General features: G+C 44.2%; 1 protein-coding gene across 1 annotated transcript in view; it reads left to right on the forward strand.

Moving 5' to 3' along the window:
- The first annotated feature begins 6,790 nt into the window (after window positions 1-6,790).
- The window catches only part of LOC125032016 (activator of 90 kDa heat shock protein ATPase homolog 1-like), a 15,828-nt gene continuing 7,618 nt past the window's right edge, over window positions 6,791-15,000 (forward strand). The window contains exons 1-4 of the mRNA XM_047622974.1: window positions 6,791-6,954; window positions 12,611-12,693; window positions 13,167-13,366; window positions 14,204-14,324. Of these exons, the coding sequence (XP_047478930.1) occupies window positions 6,875-6,954; window positions 12,611-12,693; window positions 13,167-13,366; window positions 14,204-14,324 (484 nt within the window). The 5' untranslated portion in view covers window positions 6,791-6,874. The remainder of the gene's footprint in view (window positions 6,955-12,610; window positions 12,694-13,166; window positions 13,367-14,203; window positions 14,325-15,000) is intronic.

The raw sequence follows: 15,000 nt of genomic DNA on the forward strand, positions 1-15,000 counted from the left end.
ATCACTCGGTCGTGTGCAGCAGAAGCACAGACCTGGCTGATGTCTAAGCTTCTACAGCGTGGCCGGCTGTACACGTTGTACAGTTTGAGGGGCCCCCGGCCAGGTGAACCTCGACGGCAAGGGATTCAACATCGTCTCCACAGTGCGATGCATCGGCTATTGCGGAGCAGGGGATTGTTGCTCTCACAAGGGTGATCAAGCCTCTCTTGCCAGGTGTTCGTGGCAGTGTGAAGGCATGGTACCCTGAGAAGCGAACAGTGTCCACTGTTAATGTCTCCTGGAGCATGACAATGTCAATGTTCCTTGATCGCACTACTGCTTGGAGAAAAGCGTTCTTTGCAGAGAAGCTATTGATGTTCCACTGTAGGATGCTTAGATGGTGTGTCATGATGTTACTCAGTGATAGTTACATCAGAGACATCGTCGAAGTCTGACAACTCCATTGCGAGGTCCTCGCTGGTTGAGGGCTCCTCGTCTGTTGTCAGGCTATCCTTGGGTCCACTGGGAGGTGGAGAGCCTTTGGTAGCTCTGACTTTGGTTGGTTCGGCTTTTCTCTCAGGCTTTTTCTTGGCTGGCCTTGCTGGCCTTGCCTGGGCAAGGTCAGCGTGATCTGGCTCTGGCTGCACAGATTCAGCCTGTTTTGGCTCTGCCTGTGAAGGCATGGCCTGGTTTTGAGTGGGGAGGGGAGTCTCGTCCTTGGGTGAGGGTGAGGCTGGTTTTGCTCTAACCAGCTTTCTTCCCTTCAGGGCTGCGACAGTCTGGGTCATTGCCGTCATGGCGACCGAAACTGCCTTCTCTCCCTCCTCACTCGACCTCCCCAGGGCTGTTGCTACTGCTGAGACAACAGCAGTTAACAGGAGAGTCACATCGTCCTCGTCAAAGAGGAGATGATCATCTGTTGGGGAGGTTTTTGTGGTGCTCTTAGAACCTTTTTTCTTTAGTTTCTTTTTCTGCACCTTTGGCATTGTCAGAAACTCCTTTTTGTTGGAGACATCCGGTGTCGGCTGGGGGGCGGCTTCCTTCCCCTTAGGAGGTCGGGAGGCCTTTTCGCTTTTGTTCCTTCCCCAGACATGGGTGCCCGGTGGGGCAGGAACAAAGTCTGATCGCTTTTGAGCAACCTCTTGTCGCCTGAGGGCCGCCTCTTTCCTGACAGAGCAAGTCAGGCTCCAGGCATGATGCTTCTTGGCACAGTTGGGACTTTTGGCTGTTGTGTCCCTCTTTTCTTCTTTGTATGCCTTGAGGCATACCTCTGTGTTGTGTGCCTTGCTACAGACACCACATTTAGGCTTGGCTGTACAGTTAGCCTGGTTGTGACCGTATTTCTGGCACTTGAAACACCGAAGTGGTTCTGGCACATACGTTCGAAGGTTGTAGGGGCCCCAGTTACCCAGATCAAGGGTAGTGGTTGGGGCACCTTTCATGGTCACCAGGACTTGCCTGGTTGGAGTCTTCCCCTTCGACATTCGGGAAGCCTGCACGACCTGTGGGTGTGAAGCGATCGGCTCCACATCGTACGAGACTGAGAAGCCAAGTAGCACCATCTTGGTTCTCTTTTCTTCGGGACTTAGTGGGGAAAGACTCACTTTCCTCCCATCGGCTAGCTCCTTCGTTTCCCGGAGGAAATTCAAGGTAGCTTGATCTTTGGACATTATGATCATGCCCTGATCTCGGGCGACCCGGATCGACAACCGGATTTTCCGTTGCAACTCCAATGCCCCTGAACAATTGGTAGGCATTGTCGAAGCCTTCGGGTTTAGCTGGCACTTTGAACTGGGCGAAGCGTTTAGGGGGTCCCGACTCTTCATCAGAGTCGGTCTCCGGCCTCGGACGCTTCGACCCGCCCTTTCGGCTTTCGGGCTTGTTTGTGGAGGCAGCAGCTGATGCGGCTGGTTCAGCCTGCTCTCCCCTCTCAATCGGGGAGGCCGTCTGAGAACTCAGGGGCCTTCCTGGCTTAGCTGTTGGCCTGGAGAGGCCAGCTCGCGAGTCAAGATGTTTGACTATTCGGTGGACAGACCCATTGGCTTCGGTCTTGTCCACCTTAGCAGCAGGGGTGACAGTGTCATCCTGTGCATGGGACTTTCTTTTGCCACCGGAAGGCACATATGGCTTCATGGGGACTGCCGTGGTTTGGGCCTTGCGCGGTTCGTCAACATTTTTATCAGTCTGTGGGGGGTGTTTGTTTGAGTTATCCATAAATTGGTAAGTGCTTCATCCTCTCACGCCCCCACCCACCACGGAGTCCAACAAGGGGAAGCTGAGTGTCAGAACCAGTGTCTAACAGCAACAGGAGTGATGAGAGGATATACGCAGCCAATAGCCATCGTGACGGCGCTCACGGACCATTGTGAGTGCCAATGGCGGCATGACTGCTTGACCCTAGCCTCCCGGGGGAGACCAGCCGATTGACCGTGACCGGGCCGGGATCAGGCCGCCTGTCTTGCTGGAATAGAGGACCAAAGAGGCGTGTTGCTAGCTGCAGGGCGTACTCGTTCACGGCATCGCTCAACCTCCAGGACTCCCGTCTCCACAGCGCACAAGGCTGCCACGCACGGCAAACGCGTGGGTAGGTGTAAACCCCTGGGGAGAGACCAGAGGGGATGCCCTTCCACCTACGAGACATCATTGTTTGAAGCCCTTTTGATCAGCCCTCTGAGGAAGCCACCCAAAGGTTGCTTCACTGCAGTGAGGGAAGAGGAGTCTTGCACTTTTACCAGGCAGTTCCTTTCATCCCTCTGAAGCAACCACCCAAAGGTTGTTTCACCTCAGTGAGGAAGGAAAGGACCTGTGTCTTTTCAAAGTAGTTCCCCTTTCCCTCTGAAACAGCCACCCAAAGGCTGTTTCACCTCAGTGAGGGAAGGGAGGTTTTGCGTTCTTGTCAGGCACTTCCTTTCGTTCCCCTGAAGCAACCACCCAAAGGTTGTTTCACCTCAGTGAGGAAGGAAAGGACCTGTGTCTTTTCAAAGTAGTTTCCCCCTTTGAGGGAAGGGAGGTTTTGCACTTTTGCCAGGCAGTTCCTTTCATCCCTCTGAAGCAACCACCCAAAGGTTGTTTCACCTCAGTGAGGAAGGAAAGGACCTGTGTCTTTTCAAAGTAGTTCCCCCTTCCCTCTGAAACAGCCACCCAAAGGCTGTTTCACCTCAGTGAGGGAAGGGAAGTTTTGCGTTCTTGCCAGGCAGTTCCTTTCATTCCCCTGAAGCAACCACCCAAAGGTTGTTTCACCTCAGTGAGGAAGGAAAGGACCTGTGTCTTTTCAAAGTGTTTCCCCCTTCCCTCTAAAGCAGCCATCCAAAGGCTGTTTCACCTCAGTGAGGGAAGGGGGGTTTTGTCCTTTTGCCAGCTGGTTCCTTTCATCCCTCTAAAGCAACCATCCAAAGGTTGTTTCACCTCAGTGAGGGGGGGGGGGAGGCACTCGGAAACCATTCCGGACGTCTAGACGGGAGCGGTCGCCTGTGTGAAGGGCAGGGCCACAAACCGACCGAGAAGCGGGGCGGCACGGGGAATGGTTACCCCGGCGGCCCCCGGCCGGCTGCGTGGCGCGAGCCCGCGACCTTTGAGTAGACCGTGCACGGTATAGGGCCAAACCCATGACTCTGCAAGTCACGCTCCAGCGATTCTCCCATTTTTCGAGAAATGGAAGAGGCACTGGTCAAGCACGTAGCGTCAGTTACTAAGATATTCAATGGATTTCCAAAGGAAGATTTCATGAGGTTAACTTATGAATCTGCAGTTGTCAACAAAGTGCTAAAAATTCCACCTGAATGGCACCATGCAAATTCAGCAACAAGGGACTGGTACAAGGATTCATGGCGCGACACCCACTCTCAGTCTTAAATCACCAAATGTCAGACCTATGCCTAAAGCACTAGCCAGACCACTTCGTAAAGCTTGTTTAATAACAGAAAATGAAGAAATTACCACTTTGAAGGATAAAGAAAGAAAGAAAAAAAAAATAGAAATCAAGCAAGCAGGTAAAGAAACAGGGAGAGAAACCGAAGTCAAAGACATCCAGTCATGGAAAGAAAACAGTTTGCAATTTTTATGAATTATCTGATGAAGATTATATTCAGCCTCTGAACGGACAGACTCATCAGAACCGTCTGAGTAAGTGGATATGGACACTGAACAAGTAGACCAGCAGAGGGAAATTTTGGCACACAAACAGCCGGAAGATTTTGTTTCAGTAGAACTTACACTAGAAGGATGGTCAGAGGGTTCAAGTGTTCACTATGTGGCAAAGGTTTTGAATGTTCATGAGGATAGTCTTTCATTCAAAGTTTCTTATTTCAGACGTGGTATGAAGTGAACTAGCAAGGGCACGTTTACATTCCAATCGATTGTAGATGAAAGGGTAGTAGATGGTGGCAAATTCAAGGGTGTTCTACAACCCCTGTGACGCCAGCAACTAAGAGGTTTGCTGCTTTGGTCACATTCCCTCACTCTGTAAATTTAACATTCATTGATTTTCTTCTTGCTTATGATTTGGAGTTAGGTTTTACATTTATCGTTACCATTGACAGTGGCAGTTGATTAAGTTTGGGTCTGTTTTTTTTTCAGAGAGAGAGATAAAGAGAGAGAGAGAGAGAGAGAGAGAGAGAGAGAGAGAGATAGAGAGAGAGAGAGAGAGAGAGAGAGAGAGAGAGAGAGAGAGAGAGAGAGAGAGAGACCAAGCTCATATTATATCTTTAATGGTTAGAATAATGTTTTCTTCTATTATATGGTGTTATTAAGGCATAACATAAAGTGATCTGTCAGCATTCCGGTGTAAATTTCCATTTGGTAGAGCACACACACATATATATACATATATAATTTATATATTATATTTTATTATATATATATATATATATATATGTGTGTGTGTGTGTGTGTGTGTGTGTGTGTGTGTGTGTGTGTGTGTGTGTGTGTGTGTGTGTGTGTGTATGTATCTCTCTCTCTCTCTCTCTGCGTGTGTCCTCCGATGCCTTCGATCCGCTTAATTTTCTTGTGGGGGTTGGGGGCGTATGGCATGCTCAGGGGGGCCGGACGGTGTTAGTTCACCCAGGGTACTGTCCCTGCGGAATCCCCGAGAGCTGTATCACACACCAGTTAGAGAGGGGTTAGTGGGGAAAAGATTAAGAAAAAGACAAAAGAAAACTATGACACGAGTCATAAGAAATATGAAGTGAAAAGGTGTAGCACGGAGATGGTGGAGTCGTTTGGGGAGAGGAGGGTAGTAGTGGTGGAGGTCTGAACTGGCAGTTTGCTCGTCAAACTAGCGCTTGACAGGTAGTTTGCCAGGTCACCACGGCTGGAGGTAAACACGGAATATCGAAATAACGGTTATCAGTGAGAGAAGATAATAAAAAATTATCTGATGTGTTTCCTTTTGCGTGTTTTAAGTATTCAGAACACCTTCCATGGGTATTCATACAAATGTATGTCAAGCAACACACTTCGGCAATATTGTATTGTGCAGGAGCTCCAGTGTCGTGTGTGCGTCTCTCTCTCTCTCTCTCTCTCTCTCTCTCTCTCTCTCTCTCTCTCTCTCTCTCTCTCTCTCTCTCTCTCTCTCTCTCTCTCTCTCTCTCTCTCTCTCCGTCTCTCTCTCTCCGTCTTTCTCTCTCTCTCCGTCTTTCTCTCTCTCTCCGTCTCTCTCTCTCTCTTTCTCTCTCTCTTTCTCTCTCTCTCTCTCTCTCTCTCTCTCTCTCTCTCTCTCTCTCTCTCTCTCTCTCTCTCTCTCTCTCTCTCCGTCTCTCTCTCTCCGTCTTTCTCTCTCTCTCCGTCTTTCTCTCTCTCTCCGTCTCTCTCTCTCTCTCTCTCTCTCTCTCTCTCTCTCTCTCTCTCTCTCTCTCTCTCTCTCTCTCTCTCTCTCTCTCTCTCTCTCTCTCTCTCTCTCTCTCTCTCGTCTCTCTCTCTCTCTCTCTCTCTCTCTCTCTCTCTCTCTCTCTCTCTCTCTCTCTCTCTCTCTCTCTCTCTCTCTCTCTCTCTCTCTCTCTCTCTCTCTCTCTCTCTCTCTCTCTCTCTCTCTCTCTCTCTCTCTCTCTCTCTCTCCTCTCTCTCTCTCTCTCTCTCTCTCTCTCTCTCTCTCTCTCTCTCTCTCTCTCTCTCTCTCTCTCTCTCTCTCTCTCTCTCTCTCTCTCTCTCTCTCTCTCTCTCTCTCTCTCTCTCTCTCTCTCTCTCTCCGTCTCTCTCTCTCTCTCTCTCTCTCTCTCTCTCTCTCTCTCTCTCTCTCTCTCTCTCTCTCTCTCTCTCTCTCTTCTCTCTCTCTCCGTCTCTCTCTCTCTCTCTCCGTCTCTCTCTCTCTCTCTCTCTCTCTCTCTCTCTCTCTCTCTCTCTCTCTCTCTCTCTCTCTCTCTCTCCGTCTCTCTCTCTCGATATTAGCCCTTAAACTCTTGATTTAGACATAACAATTTATGCTTCAGTGCCGTCTGCTATTCTTACTTATGCTCGTTCTTTCTAGAGAGTTCTAGTTTATATGAAAGGTCCCTGGAATAAAGGAAAGATCAGTCGCTATTTATCTGTGATAAAAACATGTCTCATATGATATTTTGTTAGTCGTTTTTAAATTAAGTTTTTCTCGCGTCGAAAGCTCTAGAAAGTTTATCACAGAATTGCAATCGCAGAAGAATTTTATTGTATTATATTTTAAGGAACTCTGGAGAAAGATGATTTTTGCGCATTAAGGGTTCTAAAGATGCCTTATGATTTAAGATTTACCATACAATGCTTAATAGAATCGAATTTTATATATTTTTCTCAGAAGAAGAAGGTTTTATCGCATTTTATTCTAGAAGGTTTATCGCTCGGGTCCCTTAGCAGAGCGCGAGGTAAACACACCGCAACTCGTCAAACCGAGCGTTCGGCTGCTGCTTTTCGGCGAATTATTTCGTTCAAAATGGCTAAATGGGGCGAAGGCGATCCTCGGTGGATTGTGGAGGAGCGACCGGATGCTACCAATGTTAATAACTGGCACTGGTGAGTGTATTTCTTGAGTAAATGTAAGATTTATGGTGTGTTGAAGAACTTTGGAGAAGGCGAGGAAGTAGGGTGGTGTTGAGATATGTGTTATGTTTGTGGTGAGGAGCTTGATTTACGTTCTTCTTCATGGTTTCAGACGTGGATTTGTAAAATGGGGTGTATTTTGATGATTGTATATCAACGGGAATCTTGGATAGTTTAATATAACGATTTGAAGCGATCTTACAGTTACGGTGTTAACAGCCTACCCATTTCGGTATCATGTTCTCAGGTCATTTCTGTTTATTTTTTGCTTATTCTGTATAAATAAATATTCTGAATACCATCGCATAACTGATCAAGATGATATTGGTATCAATGATTCCTCTCACCCAATACTATTCATATATGTAGGGCTGTTGCCACAGAACCCCCTCGAAACCTCACATTCATGGCCCCGATAGCAGGGAATTAGGAATTAGGGGGTAAAATCTTAATAGGTAAATGTTACCGAGAGCGACGCATCCTCTCAGAGACTATGTTCCAAAATCAGATTTTTTGTTTGTTTCCTCTACCCAACGATCTTGGGGGATGCGTGGGGAACCGGGGGTTTTGGGGGGGGAATAATGGATGGCACTGGATGTCAAAAGGAACCTGCAGAAATCGAAGAAAGTGATTTATGAAACGTTAAAAAGTCGTTTTTTCGAAAACCCGAGCCAAATTTGTCCCGAAAAGCACAAAAAACGAAGGAAATCGGCCAGTGAAACTCTACGGACGCCCCGCCATCTTTGAAAGTCTACGGATTAACGCGCCAACTTTCGAAAAAACTCTACGGGAATCAAACCCAACGCTCGGTAAAAAACTACGGGATTTCACATTATCCAGATCCCCTGTGGTAATCGTAAAATGCGTCCTAAACAATTAACCAACCTAACCTTAACCCTGTGGCTTTCATACACTATGATGTATATATTCCCTAGCCAGGGGGCTCTGCCCCCTGGACCCCCGTAGTATTATATGCGCCTAGCCGGGGGGCTACGCCCCCTGGACCCCCTAGTAATATACAAACCTAGCCTAGCATAACCTAGCCTAGCCTAGCCTAGCCTAGCCTAGCCTAACCTAACCTAACCTAACCTAACCTAACCTAACCTAACCTAACCTAGCCTAGCCTAGCCTAGCCTAGCCTAACCTAACCTAACCTAACCTAACCTAGCCTAGCCTAATTATATTCACCTAGCCAGGGGGCTACGCCCCCTGGACCCCCGTAGTACTATATGCGCCTAGCCAGGGGGCTACGCCCCCTGGACCCCCGTGGCTTTAAGAAAATACGATCTATATATTCCCTAGCCTAGGTGCTCTGCCCTCGGAACCGCCCAGGGTAAAACCAAATACCTGTATATTGCGAAAGATCGAACTTTTCTTCGCTTCCGTCTATGGTCCGAGTTCCTTGGTTTGTAATCACTTTTTCGACATTTGGGGCACTTGTTGGGCTCAAATATCAAGCTGAGATAGATGCAGATATCTAATTGTTCTATATATCCACTATACGGCCTTAAAAATGACCCGGAATCGACGCAACACTCTTAAAATGTGACACTTCTCACCGGTGTTTCGGAACTAATGGCGACTGACGAAGTGTCAAATCTCCCGGTGGAAAAACGCACATGCGCACATGGTTATTGTCCAAAATAGTGTAAATAATTACCACAGCACGTAAAAGAAGTATAATAAAAGTTAAACAAATCATCAAATACACGAATTCGGAAAATCAGACTCTGGTAATTACAAAATAATCGTTTTCACAAGCGCGTAGTAATACATGGACTACTTCGTAGATCGCAATGAGGAGTTACGCGTCACATTTGTTTTGGTCCTGGCAAGGTAAACATGGATGGGGACTTGGCCTCAGAGAGGTGCCCTGCAGAGCCTATTTTTGTCATTTCCCGGGAAATATGAGGCCGCTGCAGATTTAGTTGTATAGATTCCTACTCTATTTTTTATGCTCTACAAGATGGCAATGTCCAATTTGCTCTACCTCCGTGCGTCGCTCTCGGTAACATTAACCTCTTAATAATATGCACAGAGAAAATCATTATAATGTTTAATGCAGGAGACTGTGCTCACTGTAGCCACCCTCCTGGGGGCTGCCACCCCCGTGGTATTAAATGCGCCTAGCCAGGGGGCTATGCCCCCTGGACCCCGTGGTGATATGTACGCCCCCTGGATCCCCTTAGTAGTAAATACGCCTAGACAGGGGGCTATGCCCCCTGGACCCCCAGTGTTAAACCACAAACCTTTATATAGCGAAAGATCAAACTTTTCTATGTTTCCGTCTATGGTCAGAATTGCTTGGTTTTTAATCACTTTTTTCGACAATTGGGGCACTTGTTGGGCTCAAATATCAGGCTTTGATTGAGAATAATGTCTATTTGTCCTGTATATCCACAATATGACTTTAAAAATGACCCAGAGTTGACGCAGCACTTAAAACGAAACATTTCTCACTGGCGTTTCTCACTGAATGGGGCCAGACGACCTGTCAAATCTCCCGGTGAACACGCGCATGCGCACAAGGTTATTGTACAGAATAGCATAAATAATTACCAAAAGATGTAAAAGAAGTATAATAAAACTAGAAGAATGCATTACATACATTAATTTGGGAAAACAGATGCTTGTAATGATAAAATAAGCCTTTTCATAAGTGCGTAGCAATACATGGACTACTTGATGGATCGCAGTAATGAGTTGCGCGTCACATTTGTTTTGATCCTCGTGAGGTAAACATGGAAGGGGACTTAGAAAATGAAGGGTCGATCTTTCTTTTCTGTCTTGTATCTCCCTTATTTTGGATTTGCGCTCCTTTTGCCATAGATGAAAAGTGTCTTAGATTGCGTCAAGGTATCCACTCCACACACTTATTTTACTGTACTCTTGGTTGACATGCACAGTAAGTTTTCCCCAATTCTCTGTTTATTATTCATATTTTACCCCATAATTTCCCTGGTGCCATTCATGCCCTCCTCTGGGGTATATTGTGGGTATTGAGTAGTTTCCGTGGCATTATGTATTTATATTTGAGTGAGGGGAATCTACTGATAACATAATTGTCATGATCAGTCATGCAAAGTTATTCTGAACATTTACCAAGAATACCTTTACATTGCTGGTCATGACATTGGTATCAGTGGATACCTCTCACTCCCTACTACCTAAATCTTGGCCCTAATAGCAAGGAAGTCTATGAATGGCACCATGGAAATTGTGGGGTAAAAAATGAATAATAGACAGAGAACTGGTCAATAAATGGTCAAATGTAGGAGGCTGTCCCCCCTGTAACCTCCTGCTGCCCCCAAACCCCAACCCAGAACAACTAATCCACCACATGATTACATTACATGGGACACTGTGCATAGTGTGACCAATCCTACCTTGTACACAGACTCTGAGTGGCTGTCTGGGATCCTCAGCAATAAGCGGCTAGTGTGACCTTTGGTTTGGTCCCCTCCCGCAACTAAGTTCAGTAACCCTATATGAATTGTCTTGGCACACGTGGTAATTCTTTACAATACGGACTCACTCGATGGAGACTAAGTCCCCAACTCTACATCACAAATTTTTTTCAACAATTTCAGTTGCAGTTACTGGGCTTGCCCAAATGCCCAAGAGGAGGGTTGATAGGGGGCCTTACCTGATTTCACCTTTCCTTGAATTGGCGGGAAATGTATTTTTTACTAGTGCTTTGAATATCAGTGGTGTTATTTTTATTATGAATATTAAAAGCAAAATAAGATAATGTAAAATATTTTCGTAAATTAAAGAAAAGGGTAAACGGGCGAGACAGGCAGTACTCGTAGTTGGCTCATTGGTGATTTAGTACAAGTGTAGCCATCTATGTGGAAAAACAATTAATCAAGTAAACTCACAGTGGGCATGGCATGGTAACGTGACATGCCCGTTGCGAATGGGTTAAGGAAAGAAAGAAATATTTTTTTCATCAATATGTTGTGCAGATGCAGCCATCCACCAGTAAATTTGACAGTTCTCTTGTCACAGTATTCATTGCTTATTTCAGAAGTGATGTTTGTTTACATTGCAACATATATCTGTATTCTTTCCCAATATTCCTGTGAAACAAACTATTAACCTGATTGCAATCTAACATGAAGATGATGTCTTTACATTATGCGCAGTTGAGCCAGCTTAAAGTTGTGTATGCTAAACAGTGTGCACTTGTTTGGCCCTGGCCCCGAATCACCGCCTCGAAGCGCTTCGGTGTGCCGCCGCTGCGTACAGCTGCACGCCACATTTTGAGCAGTTTGTTATGACATCTAGAGACATGACCTGTCGTAAAAGGGTTAATTGAGGAGAAATAGACCCTCAGGTGCAGTACCTAATTAATAATCTATGCCACAGCCAAGAACATAGAGAGCTAGGTAATTTTATGTTTTCAGTTCTTACCTTTTTTCCCTTGAGCAGTCAACTCCATAAGTACCCTGATGTGTTGTTCAATATTACGTTGGGGGCTCTCATGATTGGGTTAATGGCATTATTACAATCTTATGGATAACATTAGCATCTGATTCAATGAAACACACAGGAGGGGGTTTTGGTTCATACAGCAATCTTTATGGTAGTTTGTGCATTTAGGATGGGCTGATCTGTTTGTTTGTGCAATACCAGTTTGAATCTTCTGGGACTGAATCTTGGCTTGGCTGTTTCTATTTTCCACTATCATATCATTTAGAATACATTCCTTGGCTTGGATTTTTCACTTTCCACATTCTTTTACTTTTAAAAGGCCTGTTACGAGCTAATTCACCCATATCCTTCTCACCCAAGGTTGTTGGCTTGAGTTTGGGACCACTGTTTTAAATATTTACCCATTAGAGATATAAATCTGGTAGATTTTTAGGAGACAACTGCAAAGGTTTTTGAAATTTTACATTTTCCCATAACCGTATTTTCTTTTCTATCCAAATCTATGTGAAATGTACTTTGGTCTGTGGAGATGGCCTGCAGCCTAAAGATCAACACAATAGTGGTTTAGTTTTAAATGATCACAGTGTTCTTTGCACTTCCTGCAGTGGCAAAGGCCATTAAACCTTTGGCCAAAGAATTTGGGCTGGTATCTTATTTGACAATAAATCAGGTCTCTCTCAACAGAATATATAAGCTAGATTGGAGTGTGAGAGTCTGTGTGTGGGTGTGTGTGTGTGTGTGGGTGTGTGTGTGTGTGTGTGTGTGTGTGTGTGTGTGTGTGTGTGTGTGTGTGTGTGTGTGTGTGTGTGTGTGTGTGTGTGTGTGTGTGTGTGCATGCGTGCGTGCGTGCGTGCGTGCGTCACACATAGACATATACAAACTGTTTAAATAATCCTGTTATTTACTCTAGGATCATCTGTTCCATAATCAATTATTAAATGTGCTTGATGACAATTTTATGGTTAATAAAGAAAAAGGAAAGAAAAAACATTCTTTCTCTATTTAATCTTTTTATTTTTATTGTTATAAATGGGGTTATTATGTAAAGAATCACCATCAGTGTTTATTGAAAAGGATTTCTCATAACCACTTCAGATAATGAGTTAATAAGTTAAATCTTATTATATGGTTGAATTAATTTATATATTGTTTGAAGAAATAGAGAATCAAGGTGCATCCATTCTCCCAACAGGTCTGAAAAAAATGCCAGTGGTTGGAGCAAAGAGAAGATTAAGAGCTTGTTTGAGGGCATGGTGTTGGAGGAACCAGGACTTGGTAAGTATCCTGCACTCTGTTCCTCTACACCATATAAGGTTGTTTAAGATTACTGAGCTTTATCTCCTTATGGAAGATAAGGAAGCATGCTCTTCCCTGCAGGAGGGTGGCCATAGGCAAGTCTTGTGGCTGTTTGGATTAGTGTTATTTATTTTTGGTATTTTTGTATATTTACAGAGAAGTGTATTCAGATTCTTTGTTTTAATACAGTGGAAGTCTTACACATGCTATTGTAATATAGAAATATTTAGTTGACAATAAGATATAATCCTTGTTCAAATAAGAACTGGGATATTTATTGTACTTTGAATAATTAGTAATATTTTGTTCAGAGTTTATGATTTTTAAGTATTGGAAGGAAGCCTTGACAGTACTTGTATCAGGCTCCATTCCTATTTCCTCTTTAGTAACTGGTTCTTCAATCCAGTCTTACTTGAGTCTTTGGCACTGACCTCAGTCTCTTCCTCCCCCAGCCAAAGTAACCATCAAGGAAGTGTCTAAGTGTGATGGGGAAGCCATGGTCAACAACCGCAAAGGGAAGCTCATCTTCTTCTATGAGTGGGACATCAAGATGGACTGGGTGGCCAAGAAGGAGGATGAGCCCAAGAAGGACATCAAGGGCCACATCCAGATACCCAATCTCTCTGAGGAGAATGAGCCATGCGAGATTGATGCAAGTTTTTTTTCTTTAATCAACTATTCAGTTGTGCAGTTGTGATTATTATTATTATTATTATTATTATTATTATTATTATATATTTTTTTTCATATATGATTTCTTTAACCCATGGGATATAATGTGACTGATGGGAATGTCATGGAAAAAATTTGCCGAAGACTGGAATGACTCACCATGAATCACTTGGGCATTTAGGAAGGGGCTCTTGCATTATTTCCTCTGGTAGAGGAAGATGGAATGTACCATCCATGAGCCATGGCAGAATGAGTGCCGGCTTGAGGGAGGACACTGTTTTCATGCTCAGGATCTTATTTTTGCCTGCTGTGACCAGCACATCAGGGTGTGTTACAGAAATTTAATAATACGAAAATGATGCACACACACACACACACACACACACACACACACACACACACACACACACACACACACACACACACACACACACACACACACACACACATATTCATACATATACTATTTTTATTCATTTATTTGAGAGAGTTGTAGCTACTCTCTCCTTCTAGGGTCTATGAAAGAAAGACAATGGTATTAATGATTGCATATGCATTTGGACATGATCTAATATTTTTTCTCTCAGGGGCCCTTCTCCTCTTTTAGCTCATCAGAAATAGTTTATTCAGACAATTCACAGGGAAAATGCAGTTTTCATATAATAACTTCTATAGGCTTGTGTGTTCTTGTTTGCAGTTAACCTGTAAGTTATATTTTCTTTCCTTTTCATTCTCAACAGCAGCACTAGATATCTAAATGAAGACTAGGCTTATTGCAGTTTGAATGCAACATGTATTTTTTTTCTCTCTCCATTAGGTGTCTGTAAGTGTGACGGCTGGAGGCTCAGCAGGAGATGATGTGAAAGAGTTCCTGAGAAAGAAGTGTGAGAAAGTGATACAATCAAAAGTTGCAGATTATATCACTGCTCTGAAGAGAGGTGAGTGTATTTGTTTTGTTAGCTATTGTATTTCCTCACTGGCTTCTTTCATTACAAAGTTTGTTTTTTCTGATATTATAGGTAATATCAGAAATCTGATTATCTATATGGGATTGCTGTAATTTTATTTTTAGCGTAGAGGAATCTCTTGGTTAGGTTAACCCATTCACAACGGGAATGCCCCATGCCATATGGAGCCGTTTGCGGGGGTTCAAGTGTGTTCAGCTACTTGAGTGAATAATTAGAAGCACAGGAAACATACGTTTACCCAGCTCTCTATCCTATTGCTTGTGGCAAACACAATTCTTTATGAAATGAGGATAAAGAGAGACTTTAAACCTATTTTTGAGAGAATCTTTCTCCTTTGACGGCAGTCAAAGCTAAACAAGGTAGTAACTGCTCAGCATAATAAATTAGAACTAGCTTGATCATGCATAGCATCAGTGTTTGTCACCAATCGTTAACCCAATGCTACTGGGAAAAATTAACAAAAACTGGGGAAAGAGCTGTGCTCATTTTTTATATTTTTTGTAAAATGTCTCTGCACATAGATGGCTCTGCTAGTGCTTAGCCACAAAGGAATCAATTAAGACCTTGTGACCTTACCTGATTTGAATTGGTGGGAAGACATATTTTTTACTAGTGCCATGAATATTGATGGTGTTATTTTTATTAT

The sequence above is a fragment of the Penaeus chinensis genome, chromosome 2 (genome assembly GCF_019202785.1).
Source record: "Penaeus chinensis breed Huanghai No. 1 chromosome 2, ASM1920278v2, whole genome shotgun sequence".
In the NCBI taxonomy this organism is placed as follows: Eukaryota; Metazoa; Arthropoda; class Malacostraca; order Decapoda; family Penaeidae; genus Penaeus; species Penaeus chinensis.